Source organism: Echinops telfairi, unplaced genomic scaffold (assembly GCF_000313985.2).
Source record: "Echinops telfairi isolate 266 unplaced genomic scaffold, ASM31398v2 ScPeMD7_70;HRSCAF=299, whole genome shotgun sequence".
In the NCBI taxonomy this organism is placed as follows: Eukaryota; Metazoa; Chordata; class Mammalia; order Afrosoricida; family Tenrecidae; genus Echinops; species Echinops telfairi.
In genome coordinates, this window is record NW_022103968.1 from 10,503,410 (window position 1) to 10,526,953 (window position 23,544).

At 50.4% G+C, this 23,544-nt stretch overlaps 1 protein-coding gene across 2 annotated transcripts in view; it reads right to left on the minus strand.

Annotated features, from left to right (window-relative positions):
* GRK5 (G protein-coupled receptor kinase 5) overlaps window positions 1-23,544 on the minus strand; it is a 230,429-nt gene that overhangs the window by 65,288 nt on the left and 141,597 nt on the right. For both annotated transcript variants that reach the window (XM_045291305.1, XM_004700901.2), the window contains exon 3: window positions 12,374-12,486. In XM_045291305.1, the coding sequence (XP_045147240.1) occupies window positions 12,374-12,486 (113 nt within the window). The remainder of the gene's footprint in view (window positions 1-12,373; window positions 12,487-23,544) is intronic.

The following is a 23,544-nucleotide window of genomic DNA, read 5'->3' on the forward strand; positions in this document are numbered from 1 at the left end:
AGTTCTATGTCATTTATTACCATGTCTTCCCAATTTTTGTTTAGAAGTTGCTGTCATTTACAGATTGAGATCTCTTGTTCCAGGTCTCCAGTTTTATTTTTCTTTTGAGAATTTTTTTAAATCTAGGTGATGCTCCTGTGTGTCTTAATCTCAGGTTCTTGTCTGATATTATTAAGGATCTCTTTTAATATTTCTTGTGAAGTTGGTGTGGTTTTTATAAAATTCCTTAATTTCTGTTTATCTAGGAATGTTCTGGTTTTCAGCACTGTATTTGAAAAACTCTTTTGCTGGATATATGATTCTTGGTTGGCAATTCCCCTACTCCACCCAGGGTTTCAAATATGCCATCCACTGTTGACTTGCCTGCAAAGCTTCTGCTGAGGAACCAAGACTAAGTCATTACTGATATCTCCCTTTGTAGGTAATATTGCATTTTTTCTCACGAGCTGCTCTTTTTTGTCTCTGATTTTGGAAAGCTGGATTAGATTATGTCTTGCAGACTTTGTGTAGGGGATTTATAGTACTTCTTAAATTCAAATCTCTTCTCTTTCATGATAGTAAGAAGTTTTCTGTCAAATCTTTCAAGAACTAGGAGGCAAAAGACATTTATAGAGGGATACAATGGGCATGTACATATGTAAATATATTAATATATAATGATAGGGATATAGATTTAGGTACATATATTTATAGGTTAAGTATTAAGGTAGCAGATGGACATTGGGCCTCTACTCAAGTCCTTCCTCAATGCAAGAACACTTTGTTCTAATAACCTACCATTCTGTGATGCTCACCTTTCCAACAAAATCACTGAAGACAAAATGGGTGCATAAGCTAATGTGGTGAAGAAAGTTGATGGTGCCTGGCGATTACAAGATATAGCATCTGGGGTCTTAAAGGCTTGAAGTTAAACAAGCAGCCATCTAGCAGGGAAGCAACAAAGCCCACATGGAAGAAGCACACCAACCCTTGTGATCATGAGGTATCAATGGGATCAGGTATCAGACATCAGAAGACCCCAATCAACCATTTTGATGCAAATGAGGTGGGTCAGAATGGAGACCCAAAGCCCATCCGTAGATAAGTGGACATCCTCTCATAGGAGAGTCACATGGAAGGGACGAGCCAGCCAGCGTGCAGTATAGCACCAATGAAACACACAACATTCCTCTAGCTCTTTAATGATTCCTCCCCCCCACTACCATGACCCCAGTTCTATCTTACAAATCTGGCTAGACCAGAGCACATACACTGGTACAGGTAAGAGCTCTCAATACACAGGATCCAGGACAGATAACATCCTCAGGACCAATGAGATTAGCAATACCGTGAGGTTAGAGTGAAAATGGGGGACAAGGGGGAGAAAGGGGGAACTGATGACCACCTAGCCGCCCTCCCCACCCCCGCAAGGGAATGAACAACAGAAATGTGGGTGAAGGGAGAGTGGATGGTGTAAAATATTAAAATAAAAGTAATTTATAAATTATCAGGGGTTCATAAGGCGGGGAGGGGAAAAAAAGAGTTGCCGATACCAAGGGCTCAAATAGAAAGAAAATGTTTTGGAAATGATGATGGCAATATGTGTACAAATGTGCTTGATACAATTGATTGTTATAAGAGCTGTAAGATCCCCCAATAAAATGATTTATTAAAATTTGAAAATAAATAAATCTCCCCAAATTCTCTGTTTTGGATGTTTCTCCCCCACTCTCCCACCACCCCCTTTCCTCCTCTTCTGGAATTGCACTTACACCTAAATTTACCTTCTTCTATTTGTTTTGTTGCTTCTCAATCAGACCAGTATCAAGGGATTGGTCTCTATTTCACTGATTCTTTCTTCCATCGCTTCAACTAATATCTATTTCTGATATTTTACTGATCTCTTGGATTTCTAGTTGTTCTTTTTGCTTGATTTCTAATTATCTATTCATTTTGTCATTTGGTTCTTGAATTCTTCTAGGGTTTTGTCTGTGTTTTACTCGATCGCTTTCCAGATCCTATATATAAATGCCATTCGATTTCCTTATCAGGTGGTTCTATTACCATTTCTTCCCCAGAAGGGGTTTCGGCCCCTCCATTTTGCTTTCTTCTTTGAACCATCTTGTTTCTCCCTCCATACAAGGGGGCTTGAACAAGTCTAGGGAACATTTTCATTTATCTTTTCATTCATTATGAACTTTTTAAAGCCTCATTGAATGAAGTGTTATTGTCTGCTGTCTCCAAGGCATTCTGGTGTTAATTTATTTATGTATCTACTTTTAAATCGATTGCATGGATGTTTCTCTTGCGTTGGCTTTTTGTTTGGCTTGGCTTTGATGTATCTGGAGCTTGGTTTCTTCTCGTTCTTGTTAGACTGCCTGTCTTCCTTTGTAGTGCTTTGATTGCTGCTGCTTTGTGGCTGGCTGGGCATGACTGCCTCTCACTAATGGGTATGGTGATTACACCCACACACGAGTCGTCTGTGATTAGACTCATATGTCTTCTTCTACCGGGTTGAGTGGAGGGGGGAGAGCAGGTTCTTTCCTTAGTCCTGGGTGGCAAGTGTTGGATGGTTAGGGTCCCTCTACAGGGCCCTTCTGGGTTAGTGCTAGCAGTTAATGAGTGTTTCCCCCCAGGAGGGAGTGCTACCCAAATGAGTGCGGCAGGTTTGCTGTGCATGCACAAAGTGGCATCTCAGTAGGAAGTGGGGAACCGAGGGGTTTCAGTGCAGGTGCAGAGGGCCTGTGGGAGCTGTCTGGGGGTGGGATGCGTGATAGTGCAGCCTGGCTGATGTGGGATGAGAGCACTCGCAACTCCTGCTCATTGTTTGGCAGAGGTGTCGATGGCACCTGTCAGGATATGACTGGTGTGATGTGTGAGGTGCTGGGTTTGTCTAGCTGTCACTGGGGCTTGGGTGCAGGGAGCATCCTTGCTGGTTGCTGGGCGGGGCCACTGTGTGTTCTTACTGCCAGTGGGTGAGTGGGTGGGGCTTGTGTTTTGTCCTTTCTCCCCAGCATTGTTTGCACAGGCAGTCTGCCACCAGCTCTGCTCTCTTGGCAGTTGCTCTCTGGACGCCCCATTGAGGTGGCTGTTCGATGCTGGCCCCCAATGGCCAGGCAGCTCCAGGCACTCTGCTTTTCTGATGGCTTCATCTGCCTCTCCTTCCAGCCACTGCTCCGTCTGCTTCTCCGACTTTCTTTTTGATGCTTTGGGATCATGCTCATTTCTTCATTCAGGCCAGCTGGACTTAGTCTCTCCAGTCTTTGTTGTCGGCCTCATCCTAAAGTATGTATCTAGGACACTATACTCAGCAGAACCTCTTTCAACACATGCTTGTTGTTTCTTCAAGTCCCAAAACGTTGAGGTCATTTGTTTCACAGGAGGGCGCTTCAAAGAATTAAAATTTCCCACAAACTCCTTCAAGCTCTCTCGTACATACCTAACATTTAATGAGTTATTAAACACATAGCTGGGAGCCCTAGTGGCCCAGAGGGTGACCATGGAGCTGCTGGTTGTGTTTGAAGCCACCATCTTCTCTGCGGAGGAGGAGGCTGGCTGTTCCCGTGACGACTGACAGCCTCAGAAACCCACGGGGCAGCCCCACTGTGTCCTTCGGGGCTGCCCTGAGTCAGTGTCAACTCAACTGCGGTGGGTTTGGTTTGGAGAAGCCACAGCTGGGTCTAGTGATCACTTCATTTTTTTAAAATGTCTTTATTGATTTGTTTTCCATCTTTCATGTATACAGAAAGCAAGCCATGGTATTTTCAGTTGCCACAGATGTTTGTAAAAGTTGGGCATTGAATAAGGGAGCCCGGGGAGTGGGGGTGGGGGGATCGATGCATATGAATTGCGATGTGGGACTGCCGAAAGGACAAATGGATCTGCCTTGGAAGAAGTCTGACCAGAGTGCTCCTTAGAGGCCAGGGTGGCAAAGTCTTGCACACTTTGAACATACTGTCCGAAGAGACCAGTCCCTGGAGAAGGGCATCATGCTTGATAAAGTGTAGGGGCATGAAAAAGAGAAGGCCCTCAATGAGAAGCGATAACGCAAAAAAGGAATAAATGAATAAAAAGAGGTAACAGTGGCTGCAGCAATGGGCACAAGCATAGGAACCACTGTGAGGAGGGTGAAGGAGCGGGCAGGGTTTTGTTCTATTGCACATAGGGCCGCTTCGGGTTGGAACAGACTCGATGGCATTTGCCTGCACCCCTCCTGCTCACTGTGTAGCCCTCAACCTCTAAACAGACCTGGGCACATAGGAGACACACAGTGTGACATGGGTGATACTCCCAGGTCGGTGAGTGTCTTCCAAGCCTTCCGATAGCCCAAAGAGAAGAGACTCGAAGGCTCTAAGTGGATCCCAAGTGTGGCGACGGGAGGGTCTCAGGTCTCCCAGAGGACAGGTTAGCGAAGAAGGCCTTTAGTCCATGGAAAAACTTTCTTGGCCTATGGGGGTTGACCCTAGCCCCATCCAATCCTAAGACTAGCTGGGCAAGCCCTTCACCCCTGTGTCTGCCCCCGTCCAACCCCCCACCCCGAGGCCTGACCTAGTCAGAGCCTTGGCTTAGATCACTGACTCCATTCATAGCTCTGTGGGAGGGCCATGAGGAGCCTCTCTTAAGCTCTAGGAATAACCTCTACAGTCTGTCGAGTGAACCACAAAACAGTCCTGCTGTCCGCATCACTCAGGTCTTCCCTTTAAGAACAGCTGCAGTCCCCAAAGTGACTTCCGCAGCCCAGACATCAAGAGGATGCCAAACAGCAGTCATTCCTGAGGACTACAGAGCCCAGAGCATCAGAGGCCAACAAGGATGGGCTCTTCTTCATCAATGCTGCCTGGTAGGAATTCAACATAAAGGGGGGACAGCATGGCCGAGGAAGGAAGGATGGCCACACCAAGGACATCGCTGTCTCCTCCCTCTCTCGAGTATCAGTGTGGATGGAGGGAAACGTGTTAGATGAGACGTTGTGCCAGCCCTGGAAAACTCAATAAAGTCCTCGTGCGTAAGAGTGTTCCAAAGGCTGATCACTTGACGTCACGAGGGGCGTTGAAAGGCCTCACTAATTCCCTGGGATGTGGAGAAAAATGCCAAGGGGGATAGGGCCAAACTCCGGCACACAGCGGCTTCGTCAGACATATGTAAAGAGCATTTGAGGTGTCAACTTGGGGAGCCAGACTCACAGTTCCTTTCAGGCAAGGAAAAGAGCTCTTGGGACAGGCCCAGCACAAGGGAACGTCTGCACCACCAGAACGAGCATGGGCATCCATTGGATTTTTTTTTCTTTTCAAATGGACTATAAAAATGTCTAACAAAACACATGGCTGGAAAATTCCACTGGCTTCTGTGCTCTGCCTCATCAACTCTCTAGGCAGGTCCCAAGGCTGCCGCTGCTCCATCTTTTCCGACATGGGAGCCATGCTTGGTGTGCGCTTTCTCCCGGAGCCCCTTCTCCATCTGCACTCATCTCCTTGGTGACCTCATTTGGTCCCGTGGCTTTAAATGCCAGCTATTGGCTGACAACTCCCCATTTTCTCTCGCAGCCCAGGCCTTGCTCCCACACTCTCTCCTGGAACACTCATGCCCCCTCAGACCCCTCCACTTGGAGATCTGATGGACATCTCGAACTCAGCATGCCAAAAGTGGTCTGCCTGACCCTCGCTCCAGACAGAATCCACCGTGGCCTTACTCTCACCCAGCTCTCTGGTTGCTCCATCAAGACTTGGGTGTCCTCCTTAATGCCTAACTCCCACACTCAGTCCTTCAGGAAATACTCTTCACGTGGCCTTCAAAATACAGCCCCAGTCCAACCATTGCTCACCACTGCCAAAGGCTTCTACCGTGGCTTGAGCCATACCATTGGGACCTCACCTGATTGCTGCCATAGTCTATCAGGTCTCCCCATTCCCATCTTTGTCATCTGTGTGTATTAAGTTGTACCACCCCAAAATTCATGTGGACGTCCTACCCCAGTGTATGTGAATGTGACCTTGCCTGGAAATTAGGGTCTTTGAAGACATTATCAGCTAAGCAAATGTGGATTATACTGGTGTGGGGTGATTCCAAATCCTATGTGACTAGTGTCCTATAAAAACAAACAAACAAAAAAACCCTCTCTGCCTTTCAGTTGATCCCAACACACAGCAACCCTATATAGGGTTTCTGAAACTATCAATCTTTATGAGAGCAGACAGCCTCATCTTCATCCTGAGAAGCAGCTGACCACCAACCTCCCAGTTAGTAGGATAAGGCCTAACCGACAGCACTGCCAGGACTCCAGGGAAAGGGCAGGTGAAGATGCCGTCTACAAACCAAGGACTGCAGAGAAATCCTGGGGCTACTAGAACCGGAAAAGACAGAGGGAACATGGTCCTGCCTATACCCCAAATTTGCTCCCAGCCACCCAGAATGTAGGACGATACATTTCTGTGGTTTAAGGCCACTCGCTTTGTGGCACTTTGTGATGACAGCCCTAGGAAAGTCAAATGCTCCCACAGCTTGTTCTGAACCCAAGAGCTGAAGAGATCTTCTGAAAACTCAAGTGTGCCACGCCATCGCTCCACCCCAAACCCTCGTGGCTCCCTCCCATTGAATCCCAAGTAAAAGCATTGTACCAGATGTCAAGGGAGCTGCACATGAATACTGAGGCCCTGACCAAGGACTCAGTGACCAAGGTGAAGAAGTTCCCGCCAGCCAATGGTGAGACCATGGTCCGTGGACAAGGATGCTAACTACCACGCACTGAAACGTGCCAACTGTTTAAATCCGTGAGGAGTTCCAAACCCGAATTGCTTCCAATCAGAAGATGCTAGAGGATCAGCTCATTATTTTGAAGATATAAATACAGGAAATATATCAAGCATTTCTTTCTTTTTAAAAAATCATTTTACTGGGGACTCTTACAGCTCTTATAATATTCCGCACATAAATTGTACCAAGCATATTTGTACATACGTTGCCATCATCATTTTCTAAACATTTACTTTCTATTTGAGCCCTCTGCCCTCCCACACAAGTTATTTCTTATGCGGATGTGCCATTGGGTAACCCAATAATAATCAAAAGGAAGTGGTGCAATTAGCAAAAGAAGGAATAATTTACGTAGAATGTCACCATACTTCAATTCCTAATGGCTTAATTCTAGTTCTAGGTATTGAGTATGAATGGCAGTTACCATCTCAGAGAGAGGCCTTCAGTACTTCACAACGGCTGGGATCAAATGGACATGGGTGGGGGGTGGCGGGGAGCGGGGATGGGGCAGGGATGCTGTCAGCTGAGTGGTAGCCATGTGGAGGACCAGGGGTGAGGTCCTCCGGAGAGGGAGGTGGCTCTTTCAGAGAGATGAGGCTTGATGGGAGGGACAGTGTGGAAGTAGGGCGAGGGAATGGTCAAGTTTTGGGGGGACATAGGTGCATGTTTGTTGAGGGGAGGGAGGACTCCAGGTGAGGGGTGGAGGAGAGACTGAGGATGCTCTTGGGAACATTAGGTGGGAAGGGTCTTTGGTGGTGTGCAGAGGGTGGGCAGAAATGACCTAGGGCATCTAGGGGTCTCCCAGGAACCCAGGCTGGGTGCCATAGAGCCGGGTGCTGTACAGCACTGGGTTACTGACTTCTGGAACTTCAGGGTGAACGGTAAGATCCAGAAGCTGCATCGGTGAAACCCCATACGGCAGCTGTCCTCCACCTGTGGGTTGCAATCCCTTAGGGGGTCGAACGACCCTTTCACAGGGATTGCCCGATTCATAACAGTAGCAAAATTACAGTTAAGAAGTAGCAACAAAAATAATTTTATGGTTGGGGTGGGGGGGGGCGACCTGCAACATAAAGAACTGTATGAAAGGGTCTCAGCATTAGGGAGGTTGAGAACCACTGCCATACGGGAAGCCCACTGGGTAAGCTGGACACTTGCTACCTCACAAACACGAGTAATCTGAGGACTTAGATTGGAACGCACATGGTGTCTGAGAAAGCAGAAGACTGCTATATTGAGCGCGATGTACTTTGGTTGGTCGTGCACGTCAATGCCCTGCCTGCCGTGTTAAGAGACACATTGTTCTCTCAGGGTTCCCGTGATGGCTATTCTGTTACATTCTGCTTATGCTTGTGCGTGAGGGGTAGCTCAGAGGAGCGCCGCCCTGGGGAACACCCTCTTGAACCTGTGTCATTTGTTTCTCTGTTTCTCGGTAACTGAAACCCAGGGACATTGAGACTATAGGGAAAGAAAATATAATACCAAGGGTTTGAGGGGGGGGGTGGTGTCAAAATAGAGGGCTGGGGAAGATAAGAAGGAGATGACGTCAAGAAGCCCAGGAAGGAAAAGTATGTTTGGAGACTGATTATGGAAGCAACTGTACAATTATGTTTGACAAGATTGAACTATGACATGAGATGACACATGTATCAATCCCCACGTCATAGCAAGTTAAAAAGCAGCAGCAGCAGCATAGATCCAGAAATGAGTTCTGGGCTCACACTAAATCCTAGCTCCAACCTAACAACAATTAGTTCTTCCAGCATGAGTATCTGCTCAATACTCACTATCAGGAAATGATCACTGAAGATTAGGGTGGGGCAGCAAAGTGTGGTGAAGAAAGTAGATGGAATAGTGGTGTCTGGGGTCTTAAAGGCTTGTAATCAAACATGCAGTCATCTAAGCGAGGAGTCATCTAAGCCCACAGAGAAGAAGCACACCAACTTGTGTGATCCAATGGTGACAATTACAAAATTTGAATATGGTGAAGAGAAAAGTATCAGGGCTAGAATGATGAACACCCCATTTGTGGAAGGCTGTGGAGGACAGTGGGAGCCCCAAACCCAGCTACAGAGGATCTAGTCAGACCTAGCCACTGGCAGATACACTTTAGCCAAGGGCAAGAGTCCTGGACGAACAGCCTTACTATCAGGCAGAGACCATGGTAATCTTGATTATGCTGAATCCACCATGGTACTTGGCCGGTTGGGCTCCCTAAAGACATGACCTAAAATTGTTCTGGGTGCCAGTATATCTTAGTTGTCCCATGACAGAAATTTCTTCCCTGGCTCTCTGAATGTTGATATGGGTCTTCTCCCTCTTAAGGCATCATTTGTATTTTTGCCTTTATACTAATATGATCTTATCCTTACCACCTTAGTATGATTTGTTTTTCATTGTTTTCTGTTGGGTTTCCCAGTAGTGAAGCACAGGAGGAGTGGATGTATAATGATAATAACTGATACAGGTGTTATGAGGAATGCAGGGGTGGTAGATGGGCGATAGGGAGGGAAAGGGATTTCAGACATAAATAATGAGGGCACGAAGGGGTGTGTGGAATACTAGAACTGATCGTGATTGCACAACTCATATTGATGACAATTTAACCACGGGATGCAGGTGGGGGGGGATGCTCTAAGATAGATGGGGTGGTGATTGTACAATTCTCCTTGATATGATTGAACAATTGAACTACTCAATTGTATGATATGTAAACGATGTGCCAATAAAACTATTGGGAGATAAAAAAAGGAGAGAAACACCTCCTGTTGGAAGAACATGGAATCACATAGGAAGTGAGGCATCCCCTGACTGTCCTCCAAATCGCTACTGAAGTTGATCACATCTCTAGATCCAGACAGCAATGTCCAAGAACGACTGGGGAACCTGTGAACTGCCCCCCAATGACCACGGTACAGGCTGCGGGGAACTCTTCTGTATGAATGACAAATGTCAAGGGGTGATGGTTATGGGGTGTGTTAGTCTGGGTAAACCAGAGAAACAAATCCACAGAAACTCATACGTATATAAGAGAGAGTTTTATATAAAGGGTATGTGTACATTCAGAAAGCATCCCAACCCAGTGTTGTCTAAGCCCATAAGTCCAACACTAGCCCGTGTCCAAATACCGATCTACAAAGTCCTCCTTAATCTCACAAAACACACACAAGGATGCCCACTGCAGGAGGAAAGCGGAATCAGTGAGTGTGTAAGCATCTCAGTACTGACAGAGGTCTCCACACGGCTGCTCCAGCACCCAGGGATGCATAGGAGTAGGTCCATGTGGCTTCTCCTCAGGGATGTCTTTACAGGAAGTGAGCCTTGCCAGCTGAAGCAGGGAACTGGCTAAGGCAGCTGCACCCTGGTTCGACTATCAGAAAGCAAGAGACCCAAGAACTAGAAAGGCGAGGCTCACTGAGCCATTTATCTCTCCACCTTTCAATTAATCCCACATGTGTTTATTGGCCACGATGGCACAGTAAACCTTAACTATCTCGTGGGGGAAGTCAAGACAGGAGGCCCTGCGTGATGCAGATGGGTCACAGGTCGGCTGCTGACTGAAAGGTAGGAGGTTCAAGTCCACCCCAAGAAGAGTGCATGTAACAGAGTGACCTCCTCTGAAAGGCAGTTGGTGAAAACCCTACCCAGCAATACTTGAACAATTCAGACACACAGGGCTCAGCATGACCATGACAGGATCGACTCCACGGCCACTGGTTTTGTGTTTGTTTGCTGGCTTGTAGTCGGGGGAAACATCAGCTGAGCACAATCTGCGGACCTTCACCAGACCCTGATACACACACACACACACACACACACACACACACACACACACAGCATGCAATATTCATGAGAAGACTGGGAGTTTGAACACGGAAGACCATTTGATGACATCATTCAGCTGTGATCATGGGAGTACGGTTATTTTAAATGAAGGAGCACTTTGTGTACAGCAGGGGAGCCCCGCAGTCACAGTGGTTACGAGTCGGGCAGCTAACCATAAGTTTGAAGCCCCAGCTGCTCCTCCAAAGATGGGCTTTCTACTCCCGCAAACAGTTCCAGTCTCGGAAACCCCCAGGGGGCAGTTCTGCCCTGTCCTATAGGGTCACTATGGTTGGCATTGACTCAATGGCAGTGAGGGGTTTTTGGTTTTCTGAGCATAGGAATATATTCCGAATGGGCACAGGTGGAGGAATGCAGTCTGAGATCTGCGCCCGGCGTGGCTAGAGGGGATGAGGTGGTTGGGGGTGGCAGGTGGGGGGCAAGGATGAATGAAGCAAGATTAGCCACCAGTTCGAGATTACTGAAGCTTGGGGAAGGGTGTGTGGGGCTATTCTTTTTTATAGTTTGGAATTTTCCATAATAAAGTTATAAAAATACTGGGTTCCACCCCCAGAGGGTCAAAATAATTAGTCTGGGCTTCAACTCAGACACTGCTTTTTTTTTTAAAAAAGACTCTCAAGGTACTTCTAATGCTTGGCCAAGGGTGAGAATGTTTGTAAATCGCTGGCACAGGAGGTGCCGGGCGCCTGAGCTAAGACCCAGGCAGAGATTCTGGAGAGAAGGGGATTGACTGGTCTAGGAGAGGTCAAGGAGCCAGACTGACCAGATGTGCTGGGTGTGTCAGGGGAAGAGGGTGGAGTCAAGGGCAAAGCCAGAGCTGGTAGCTGTGGGCTTCGTCACTGTAGCAGGGAATAGCCAGGGCTGGTAGCTTTGGGAGGTGGGGAGCGGTGGGGGAGGGGGCGCCTGGGTTTCTTTTCTACCGGTGACTTCAAGGGGCCTGTGTGATTTCTGGAGGAGACGCCCAACAGGCAGATGGCCTGTGGTGACAGAGACCCAAGGGGACACAAGCAGCTCAAGCTACACGTGCGACCCCCCGACTCAGGCAGGTTTCAGCCCAGCTGCAGCCCACTAGGCCTTCAAGGCTTCAAGCAGACAGCAGCATCTTGACCCTGCCCAGGAGGGAGGTGATCTGGGTGACCCCAGCCCATCACTCCGGGTGGGTCTTCATTACTTGCCTCCTTACCTCTGGTCCACTCCTCGGATGGGAACCCAACGGGCAGTGAGCAATATTAGGGACTCTTAATATTCCCATACTCTGCCTGATGCCAACTAGCATTTGCTAAACAAATGAATGGCCAAGAGTCTCAGAAGGTCTTCACTCTGGGTAGGGCCAGCGGTCAATGGACTGGCCGGGCGGAAGCAGCCCCCACATGGTCTGAGGGCCTGACTGGGCTCTGCTATGTGCTGGGCAGTGAACAGGAGGAGACTCTCAGGAAGCTTGCCTTTCTACTGCGAGACAGAGAGCAAGCAAGTCTGCAAACACACCCCTAGCTTTGGAATTTTATGCACCAAGTTCTCCACTGGGGGAAGGGACAACCGAATCCACATGCTACTGGTGTATTAGGGAAACTGCACCATGTTCTCAGGCATTGCCTCGAACCAGAACCCAGGCTCTGGGCTGGGAGAGATATAACCACGGCCCAGTGGGGGAGGTGGCCTGTCTGTCATCGCAAGTTCAGATGCAAGTCTGTGTTCTCAGGCTGCCCTGGGAGATTCTGAAGGAATGCATCTTTTCTTGTGGGGAATATACAGCTGCTGGTCTCAGAGGGCCGAGGGGTGCCTCCTCAGAACAGGCACTTACCACCGAGTCGAGGAAGTGGATATAACACTCCAGCCCAGGTCTGGTCTCGCAGAACTGCCGGAAAAGCAGCCTCCCGATTGGCTGCTTGTCACACAGGCTGCAGTAATCTCTGTCTGGAGAGAAGAACAGAAGCCGGCAGTGAGACCCCGGGGAGGTACATACCAGGAACCTGGCCCAAGAGGTGAAGCAAGGTGCCAGCCAACTCCCAGGGACCCTCATTCACCTCAGAGGCTCTGTGGACTTCGAGGAGACAAGCCAGTGCAGGGGAAGGCTCCTGTCACCTCCTAGTGCTCACACCCAGCCCATCCTCCCTTCCCAACATGCTGATTTCCATTTGGAGATGCTAGCTGCTCTGGGGCTATGACTGGGCCCCCTGCCCAGCCAGCCACAGGGGAGTTTTCAGCAGAACTTCCAGATTAAGACAGACTAGAATGAAAGGAGATCTGCTTCCACAACTAGCCAATGAAGACTCTACGGAGCACAGAACACTGCCTGAGACGGACACATGGTCAGGATGGACCCGTCGCTGAATGACGACATGGTGTTTGGAGAAGGGGTGGGTCGGCAGGGGTGGGGAAATCCTCAAGGAGATGAGTTGATACAATGGCACCAACGAACTCAAGCTTACAAACGCTTGGGAAGGGCGGTGTTTCCTTCTGTTGAACACAAGGTTGCTGACGGATAGGCACGAACAGCAGCCACGGCGAGGGGTACATCCCACCAGTGAGCATGGTCTGCCCGGTCCACTGAGGCAGAGGTGCTCTCGTGCTCTGGATGGTGGATGGGCGAGTTGAGGCCAGGGTCTGGGGAAGTATCCTCTACTGGGTAGCAGGAAGCTGCTCTGGAGATGGCCTGGCACATGGAGGACCAGGCCTGGGAAGGTTGCAAATGGTGAAGCTAGTGCTACGGTGACCCCATGAATTGCTGGATCCAGCCATGCCTGCAGCCCAACTAACATAAAGAAGCATACTGATAGGGCAGCACCAGTCCTGTTTTTACTTCAAACAGTGAGTTGGGTGTGTGTGTGTGTGTTTTAACTACTTGTAATTCCAAATATCCTAATGCAGTGGTTCTCAACCTGTGTGTGTGTGTGTGTGTGTGTTTTAACTACTTGTAATTCCAAATATCCTAATGCAGTGGTTCTCAACCTGTGGGTCACGACCCCTTTGGGGGGTGGATGACCCTTTCACAGGGGTCATCCACCCCCCAAAGGGATTCATAGCAATAGCAAAATTATAGTTAGGAAGTAATAACAAAAGTAATTTTATGGTTGGGGGAGGGGTGTCACCACAATATGAGGAACTGTATTAAAGGGTCGAGGCATTAAGAAAGTTGAGAACCACTGTCCTAATGGATGCTTTGGCCCAATCTGAGCAAATCCCATCAGCCTAGGCATGCCTCCAGTGATGAGGACCCAGCATTTTCAAGCTAAGGCTCTGAATGGGCTCTAGACCTGGGCCCTGGGCTCCTCTGGCTTGCCGCTGTAGGCAGGTGGGACAGTTTGGGAGTCCAGGTCTCTCCTTGTAGGGGTAAACTGGTCAAGGGACCATTTTTCTATTTTTTTAAATCATTTTATTAGGGGCTCATACAACTCTTATCATGATCCATATATACATCAATTGTATAAAGCACATTTGTACATTCATTGCCCTCATATTTTTCTATTTTAATGGGACCACAGTTCTTAGTACAACAGGGCTTCGGAAAGTTTGTGGGAAAATTCAATGATCTTTTCATCCCATTTCCGTCCCCCACACACACTTTTCAAAGCTGTCTCACATAAGAAGATCGATCGAAACTAGTTGATACGATCCCCAGTGGAAACTCGGATCACTATCTACCTATCAACTCCGTGGTAACTGGCTCAGCCCCTCTCTTTGCCCCTGCTCAGAGGCTGGCCTTGGGTGATTATCTGGACTCCTCGACCCTCTCCGTGCACAGACGGTATGGGGCTGGTCACTCAGACAAGCTTCATTTAAGCTGTCTACGTGTGTGCCAGGTCCTGAGGGGCCACGGGGGTGGGGGAGTGGGGGTGGCAATAGGACATGTTTCCAGCCCTCAGGGAGCCTGGGCCCTGTTGGAAAGGGCAGCAGGGATATGTGGGGGTGAGCAGACGAGAGCTCAAGTGCCAGGAATAAAAGGTCACGTCCAAGTGTGATTGTCAGCCTCCACGGGAGGCTGGGCAGGAGGAAGCAGAGGGCGGCAGGTCTCGGTGGCGTGTGACAGGCTGGACCGTGCACCTGTTAGCACCATGTTCTCACTGCCTCCCCCTCAGCCTGCCCCCCACAGGGAGAAAGCCAGCCTCCTTCTCCTTTCCCAGGCAGACCCTGGACCCTGGAACCGCTGTGCAGCCAACGCCAACTCTGTTCTTCATGGGAGACCTTGGAAAGAGGGATCAAGTCCCACAGGCAGGAAGGCAATTTCATGTCAAAAACTGATTCCTGAAGGGTTCATCTACAGGAGTGGAGGGGGGCCTTCCCCTGCCCCATCTCCATCTGGCAACACTTGCTGTCAGTCTAGAAACAAGGTGGCTATCAACGCACTCAGCACAGTGATCCCCACGTGATCCCGACTCAAGCTGTCAGCAGCAGGGCGTCCAGGGGTCCACAGGGTCCCAGAGAAGACCGCTTCCCACTGGACGCCCAGCAGAAGCCAAGGACCAGTCATCAGCTATCCAGTCTTTCCTCAAAACAGACTGAACGGACCCATTTTCTTTTTTAAAAATTTTCCGAATAAACTTTATTAATAATACTACCATTTTACTATAAGCAACTTGGAAAAGACACACAGGAGAATTTTACTTAGAAATCCCATTACTTAAAGAAATTTCTCTTAAAATCTTGATTTCCCTGCTTCCAAATGTTCACACTTTTGTTTTTGTTTTTAAATCATTTTTTGGGGGGGCCTCATACAACTCTTATCACAATCCATACATTCATTCATTGTGTCAAGCACATTTGTTGCCATTATCATTCTCAAAACATTCTTTCTACTTGAGTCCTCGATATCAGTTCCTCATTTCCCCTCCCTCCCTGCTCCCCCACCCTCTCTCATGAACCCCTGATAATTTATAAATTATTATTTTGTCATGTTTCACACTGTCTGATGTCTCCCTTCACCCACTTTTCTACTGTCTGCCCCCCAGGGAGAGGGTTATATGTCGATCATTGTGATCGGTTCCCCCTTTCTACCCCACTTTCCCCTTCCCCTCCTGGTATCACTACTCGCATTATTGGTCCTGAGGGGTTTATCTGTCCGGGACTCCATGTGTTTCCAGTTCTTATCTGTACCAGTGTACAGCCTCTGGTCTAGCTAGATTTGTAAGGTAGAATTGGGATCATAATAGTGGTGGGGAGGAAGCATTAAAGAGCTAGGGAATGCTGTATGTTTCATTGCTGCTACACTATGCCCTGACTGGCTCGTGTCCTCCCCACAACCCTTCTGTAAGGGAATGTCCAGTTGCCTACAGATGGGCTTTGGCTCTCTACTCTGCACTCCCCCTCATTCATAATGATATGGTTTTTCATGCGTTGATGCCTGATACCTAATCCTTTAGACACCTCGTGATCACACAGGCTGGTGTGCTTCTTCCATGTGGACTTTGCTGCTTCTCAGCTAGAGGGCTGCTTGTTTATCTTCCAGCCTTTAAGACCCCAGACACTATAGCTTGTGATAGCAGGCACCATCACCTTTCTTCACCATATTTGCTTATGCACCCATTTGTCTTCAGTGATCATGTCCAGAAAGTGAGCATCATGGAATGCTAGGTTACTAGAACAAAGTGTTCTTGCATTGAGGGAGTACTTGAGAAGAGGCTCAATGACTGGACACATTTTCTGAGCAAGCAGCAGAGATGATAACAACACATTGGAGTGCAGCATTTGCAGTTCCTTTAGAAATTGGGCAGTAGGGGCTGTACCCACTCCCCAGGACAAAACAGCCCCCAGGGGATAGCAGCCATGGATGGTGTCCCAGTCCTGGAGGTGGGGGTCTGAGAACAGGGTGCTAGCCATGTTGATTCCTTCTGAGGCTGGCAGGAGAACCTGCTCCCCACCTTTTGGCCAGCCGTGGTTCAAAAAGAAAATAGCTCCCTGCCATCAAGTCAATGCTGACTCACAGCAACCCAATGGAACAGGGTAGAGTTGCCCCTATGTGTTTCCGAGGCTGGAACCTTTCATAAGTAGACACATCCGCCTCCACACACAAGTGCACACACCTGGTTATATGCACATGCATACCAGCTCTTAGAAGAAGGTCTGGGTTGGGGCCATGCACCTCACTGGTCTTTGCTCCCAAATCAGAAAGAGGTTGTGTTTTGCAATCATCTCAGCTGAGGGGGCATGAAGCTCCCTTGCCCCAGAGTAACCCCAAGCATCCATCCAGGCTGACTGTATTCCTTGAGCCCTTCCTTCGTTCAACAAACTCTCCCACTGTTTGATCTGAGGCTTGTTCAGCTTTCGGATTCTCCTCTTGACCCCCACACCTTGGGGAATGTGGAAGGGTGGTTGGGAGGAAGCAGGTTAGTGACCCCGGAGCAGGCTAGGCGGTAGGGTGAGTAAGAGCAAGAATGGGGGGAGATGTTTGTGATGAGATGTTTGGGTGGCATCACGGAGGTCTGGTGTCCCGCGACCGGCGGGGCTGGACATGGACGGGCTGAAGCATGCTTAGAGGATGGTGGCTGGGAAGGGTCTAGAAAACCAACTGAGAGCTCTAGGTCAGTAAGCTGTGCCCTTGATCCAGAGAGGCCGAGGCCGCTGTACACACAAGAGGTGGGAGATGGCGCTAGAAAGGCGGCTGGGCTCAGACAGGAAAGGGCTGGACTGGCAGGCCAAGGAGGCAGGAATGCATTCTGTGTTCTACTGGCGGGGAGAGGAGGGTGGGGGAGTGGGTCAACAAGTTCAGAGCCAAACTGATGTGAGGGCCTGCTTAGACATGTCATGTGACCAGGAGCAAATGGAGTGGGGAGCAGGAGGTAGCCACTCAGAGAGGAAGCCATTTATTGGGGAGCTATTATCAATCGTGGGCTCAGACCTCAACCTTTGGGCAGGCGGGGCACCAATCCTTGCAGTTCTGGGGAGGAGCTGGACAACAGTGGCCCCAAGAAAACAAAACAGCACATCTTGGGTTGTATGCCTGCAGCTGTCCCAGGAAGACTAAGCTGCCACCCGCACCCCTACTCCCCCAGCAGCACACTGAGTCCTTATGGTCTCGCCAGGCATTTCCCCAGACACTGCCAAACGTGGCCCTGGTTGGGAGCCATGGAGCCAGAAAGCAAACGTGGCACTCTGGGGTTTGTGCCTGACCCGGCCAGCCAGTCCCTTGGTGGTGTGAATGGTTTGTGTAGCTGGTGACCCACCCACTGGCACCACGGAAGAAAGGGCCTGGTGATCTGCCCCCATAAAGATGATAACCAAGAAAACACGATGGGCCAACTGTCTGCTGCCCCTGGGGAGTCGGGATTGGCTTGACAGTAACAGCAGCAGCAGCAGACTTGAATGTAGCACACTGGCTGAACCCAAGGATGAGGACATGGTCTTGGCCATGCAAGGTCCCAGCAGGAGGGGTAGTGCTCTGTCAGCATGGACGCAGGGCCTTTGGAATCTCCAGGAGACCCTCGTGGAGGTACAGTGGTGGCAGAGCCCAGAATCTGCTTATCTTGGTGACTTTACAGTGGAGCCCTTACCCTTGGCAAGGGCCTTGGGTGCAGGTTTCCATTTTGAATCACCCAAAAATGCTCTCGGAGGAGGACAGGCATTTTCATTAGCACATGCTTGGTTGCCCGTGGGCCGAAGACAAAGCAAAGTAACCTGAGCTGAAAAGGAAATCCATGGGCTTCCAAAAGGTCTAAGGGTAGGCTACCCAGTTTCAGGTACAGCTTGACGCAGGACTAAGAAGGCACCATCACAACACTGCTCTGGGCTCAGACAGGGGAGGGCTGGCTGTCTCCCTCCCTGGTCACAAAAGCCACCAACCACACCAGGTATACACGGTCCGTAGAGTTCCAGACCCCAGAGACAGGAACAAGTGGCTTTCCCTAACAGGGCAACAGGAGTTCTGGGAAGAAAAATGATAACCACTGAGAGATACATGGACACTGTTAGCCCAGTGGAGTAATGGGCCATGTAAACATCAGTGTCCACGACCCAGAGACCAGAACTAGAAGGAGTCTGGCTACCACTTGCCAACCACTCATTAGAAGGTCCTGGATCGAGTGGGAGGGAAATGTGGATCAAAACTCAAAATCATAAAAGAAACCAGGCTTACTGGTCAGAGAGACCAGTGGCGGAGCCCCCAGAACATGGTCCTTCATCACTCTTCAGTCATCCCTCTACAGGCCAGGAGCGGAACTCAGCCCCAGGCTAAGAACAATCAACCACTTAGGATCAGAAGGGCAGCATCTGCCCAGAGTTCCGAGGGTTCGGAAAGGAGGGGGAACGAACGGGAAGCACAGGGAGGAAGTGGGAGAAGTGAGAGCATCATTGCAACAGAGGAGTTGAAGCACAACATTGTGTGAAAGAACTACTGGACGTGAAACTGCTCTGCAATGCTTCATCCACCACACACACACACACACACACACACACGTTAAGAATAAGATTTGTAAAAACACACACGTTAAGAATAAGATTGGTAAAAACACACGTTAAGAATAAGATTTGTAAAGTCCCCGGAGAGATTTAGATCAGTGAGGCTTGAGTCTCTCTCTGAGGCTGGGGCTGAGGGGAGGGCTGGTTCTCCCGAGAAATGAGGATGGGATCCAAATGCAGCTTTGGCTTCCGGGGTGGAGCCATGTCTGCTGTAATCCGTGATGAGATCTGTTCCAAAATCAAGATCTAGAAACACTGTGGCAACTGGATGTTGCTGTAGCATCTGGGTGTGTGAGCTGTTGTCAAGCTCACGCGGAGAGTTGCAAGTGGAACGAGTCTTGGGAAACTTTCTGTCCGCGATGAACTGGGACTTGACCAGGGGCGGTTTTTAAATCACTGCTCGAAACTGGAGCGCCTGTTCCCTCAGCGCTCTCTGGTGCTTTGCCGCTGGAGTTCTGGGGCCTAAGAATGGGCATTTTGAACACGCTCCTAGGGAATGAGACGCTGCCAGGCAACGTGTCACTTGTTTCTAAACTGTCCGTTTTCGTTAAGCCATGCGTCCAGGTCCACTCGGTGGCCCTCTGCAGCGGTCACAGAGCTAGCCTGGCTCTAACACGCCTGGCCCACGGTTCGCCGCACCCTGCTAGCTTCTCACTTCCCACGACAGCTTCCCCTTGCCTCTCCTCCCCAGCCTCCAGCCTGAAGCTTTAGACCATTGACTTCTCTCCTGCCTCAAACCAAACCAAAAAAACACGCTCACTGCCATCGAGTCAGTGCTGACTCGTAGAGACTCCCGTGGGTGGTCCCAGACTATAACTGTTGATGGGAGTAGAAAGCCCAGTCTTTCTCCCCCAGAGCTGCTGGTGGTGGTTTTGAACTGCCAATCATGCAGATCACAGGCCAACTCGTAACCATTACACCACCAGGGCTTCTCTCTCCTGTCCCCGGAGAGTGGCTAAAATGTTGCATGATAGTCAGGACAGCCTCTCAAACAAAGATCTGCCCAACCCTCACCAGCACCAGCACCATGAGTCAGAAAGCCTGGCTTGAGAGGTAGTAGTCTCAACCAGCAGAGGTCCAGCTGCCTCAAGAATCCAGGTAGCCCATTTCTGCTAAGGAGTAGCAACACCTTATGTGAGCATGCTGCTGAATCCCAGCACTTAGTAGGTCCTCTATAAGCAATCTCATGCCGCCTCAGAGAGATCCCATAGGGCAGGGTAGAATTGACCCTCTTGAGTTTCCAGGACTGTAACTATGGGAATAGAAAGTCCCATCTTTCTCCAGCGGAGCGGCTGGTGGTTTCAAACCGCTGACCGTGAGGATCGCAGCCCAATGAATAACCACTATACCGCCAGGGCTCCTCTGTAAACAGTAGTCATCCTGAAAGATCGCATCCCTTGTAGGTGACTCAAGAAATGGTGGCTTTTAGTTCTCTGCAAAGATGTCGTCGTTGGGAGAATGGCAGGGTTTGGCTCCCCACCAGCCTCAAAGACGGCCACCACGGAGCCACTTGACTACAAGCGCTGGGAGGGCCGGGGTGGGCACCCCCCCCATGGCCCCCCCTGCCCCCCCCCATTTCATGGAGTTCTTTCTCAGACACAAGTCCCACGTGTCCCGCAGTAAATGTCCGAGGTTAAAGTCTCACAACCCACAGCCAATTCCTTCAAGACCTGGAAGCCCCAGTAGACTTGAAAACAGGAACGATATTGACAGTGAAGATAAATAAATGCTGTCACTGTTTTCATTCTTTTCGGGTGACATGAAGTGGGAACATACTTTCTTAATTAAGAGCCTGTGGTATGCGGGTGCTTAGAGGTCAACCAGACTTTCCCAGCCGAAGGCCAGAACAGGGCAGGAAGACAGCTTGGCTCCCCGGTGGGGGGGGCGCCTCGGTGCTCCCCGCCCAGGGCAGGGAGCTGGCCTCCAGCCCCAGACCACGGGGGGGTGGGGGGTGGGGGGGACGGGGCACCAAGAAATGAGGGCTGGGCGGGGCTGTCATGGCTGAAACCTGCCCGAAACCCTTTCCATTGTTGCCTCAGGCGCTCCTTGAACTTGGGTCAAACTCTGGTTCCTTTTCAGAAGTGAGCAAACTCGCTCGCTGAGGAAATGGGGCTGCTTACCCCAGAGCATCTGGGAATGAAGCAAGGGGAGGGGCACCCAGCAGACACCCACCAGTCCCAGGTTTGATTTTGCGCACTTGGCTTTTCTAGAAGGCTTTGTTTTGGGCAGGGAAGCAGGGGGACAGGCCCAGAGGCACTGGAGGAAGACAGCTGTGAGGAGACTGGAATTAAGGGGCTCCTTCAAGTCCCCGGCTCTGTCACAGCCCTCATCTGGAGCCATCTGCTGAAAGATGCTGTGCAAACTGCTTTCTCGTCACCATTCCAGCCCAAGGTGGGAAAACCAACCAGGCGCTCGGCTCTAAGGGCGGGGGTGGGGGGTGGGGGTGTTCCTCTGGCGTTGGGAAAAAGGCAAGAGAGCATCACAGAGCCACAGCCCAGCTCTGCAAAGAGGCAGGCGAGGAAAAGAAAGACATTTGGTATTTGGTTAGCAACAGCTGAGCGGGCTCCCATTACTTCGAGCACGACGTGTTTGTGACATATCGTGTTTGTGACATATGGCACATTTACACAAACACCCCCCAAACAAGCTCGCCTCTCCCTCTGTCTTTCATCCCCTCGTCCTGGTCTCCACTTCGACGGAATGTCTTGTACTTGTCGCACGTCGCGGTGTCATCGAAACATGACTCCCGAGTCTGACAAAGGCCGATGGCACCCGGACCGCACAGGGCACAGACTAGCACAGGGAGTCTGGGCCTGGCCTGCAGGCAACCAAAAGCCAGACTCATGCTTCCGACTCGTGACGACCCCCGAGTTACAGAGCAGAACTGCCCCACAGGGTTGTCCTGCTGTCATCCTGATGGAAGGAGACAGCCAGGCCTTTCTCGGGCAGCACCACCCATGAGTTCAAATGGCCAATTTTTCCATGAGGTAGACGAATGTAGGCCACTGTTGCCACCTGGGAACCCTGGAAATGGGGGTGAGGAGTTTGGGGCAGGGAAGGAGGATCTCATCTATGGTTCTGTAAAGAAGCAGAGGAGAGATGGGTCGAGGCAAGCTCTTGGGGTGCCCAGTTCAGCAGCCCCTCCCAGCCCTGCCTCTGACGAGGGTCCAGGTCTTTGTCTTGAGCCCACTGAAGCAGCCCAGGCCGAGAGTTACCTGGGGACCGGGGCAGGGCTATGGGCTGAAAGGGACAGAACATAGAGCAGATGCGGACTGTCACAGGGCGCTGGTCAGCCAGTGAGCTCTCCCTTATCCGGCAGGCAGAGTCACATATTCCTCTGTGGAAAGGGGACATTTGCTGGGTAAATGCCGGGGCGGGCAGTGTAGGGCAGACGGGGTAGGTGGACACAGGCAGGGAGGGCAGTGCACAGTGGACAGAACTGTGGGGTAGATGTTGGACTGCCAACTGCAAGGTTGGTGGTTCAAACCCACCAGCTGCTCCAGGGGAGAAAGATGAGGCTGGTTGCTCCCGTAAAGATTTCCAGTCTAGGAAACTGTCAAGAGTTAGCATCTGGAATCCCCTGGGTAAGGTCTACCCTGTCCTATGGGGTCAATCGGAGTTGGGGCCAACTCAACGGCAGTGCATTTGCAGAGTGAGAGCTATGAGTCAGACTTGGCCTGATGGTAAGAGGCGTATGGAGTTTTCAGACAGGGCCCAGACTGGTACAGGCAGTGCACACCACTGCGAATGGAAAGGTTGGGAGGGGGGTCAAGCCCACTCTGGTGTGCCTCGGAAGAAAGGTCTGGTGATCTATTTCCAGGAGATGGCAGGGGGAATCAATCATGGCATGCTGGTGCATCATTTTCTCTGCCACACATGAAATCAAGTCAGGGGCAACCGGGGATTTTTTCTCCCGATTTCAGAAAGAGATGGGTCAGACAGGGCCCCCTAGTGCCTCATCACACTAATGATAAAAACAGATTGAGAAAACGGCCACTGACACAGACGGAGCCCTCGCTGTGTGCTGGCGCCTATGGAGGCCCTTGGCAAGCTTGGCTCAGCAGTCCTCCCAACAACCCACGAAGCGGGGCTCTGACCAGCCCCCAGTGCAGTCGGGAGAAAGGAGGCAGTGAGCGGCAGCTAGCCTGAAGCCACCGAGTGAGCCCAGGGCAGAGCTGGGACATAGACCCAACTCTTCCTGACACCAGAACCACCATTCTGCATCTTTTTACTCCTGGGGCCCCCAGGGGAGGGGCCTCATAACCTGGCTGTATGGATGACCTGGGCTGCCAGGTACTCGGTTTCCAGGCAGTGAGTGGGGCTGGATGTGGCCCACTCACTCCAGAGCCTCCAACAGAAGCTGTGGGGCAAGCTGGACAGCTATTTGTCCCTTGACACCTGTCCTCTGGAAATCTATCTGCCAGGAAAACGACCAACCCAGGAAAACACTGTGAGATGCCCTCGCTCTCCTTCTCCAGGAAGCCTGCACTGAAGAGCCTGCTCCTTGAGCTCTGTGGGCCACACCAGCCACAGACCACGCCACCCACTCACACACCAAACACATCACACACACACACCACCCAC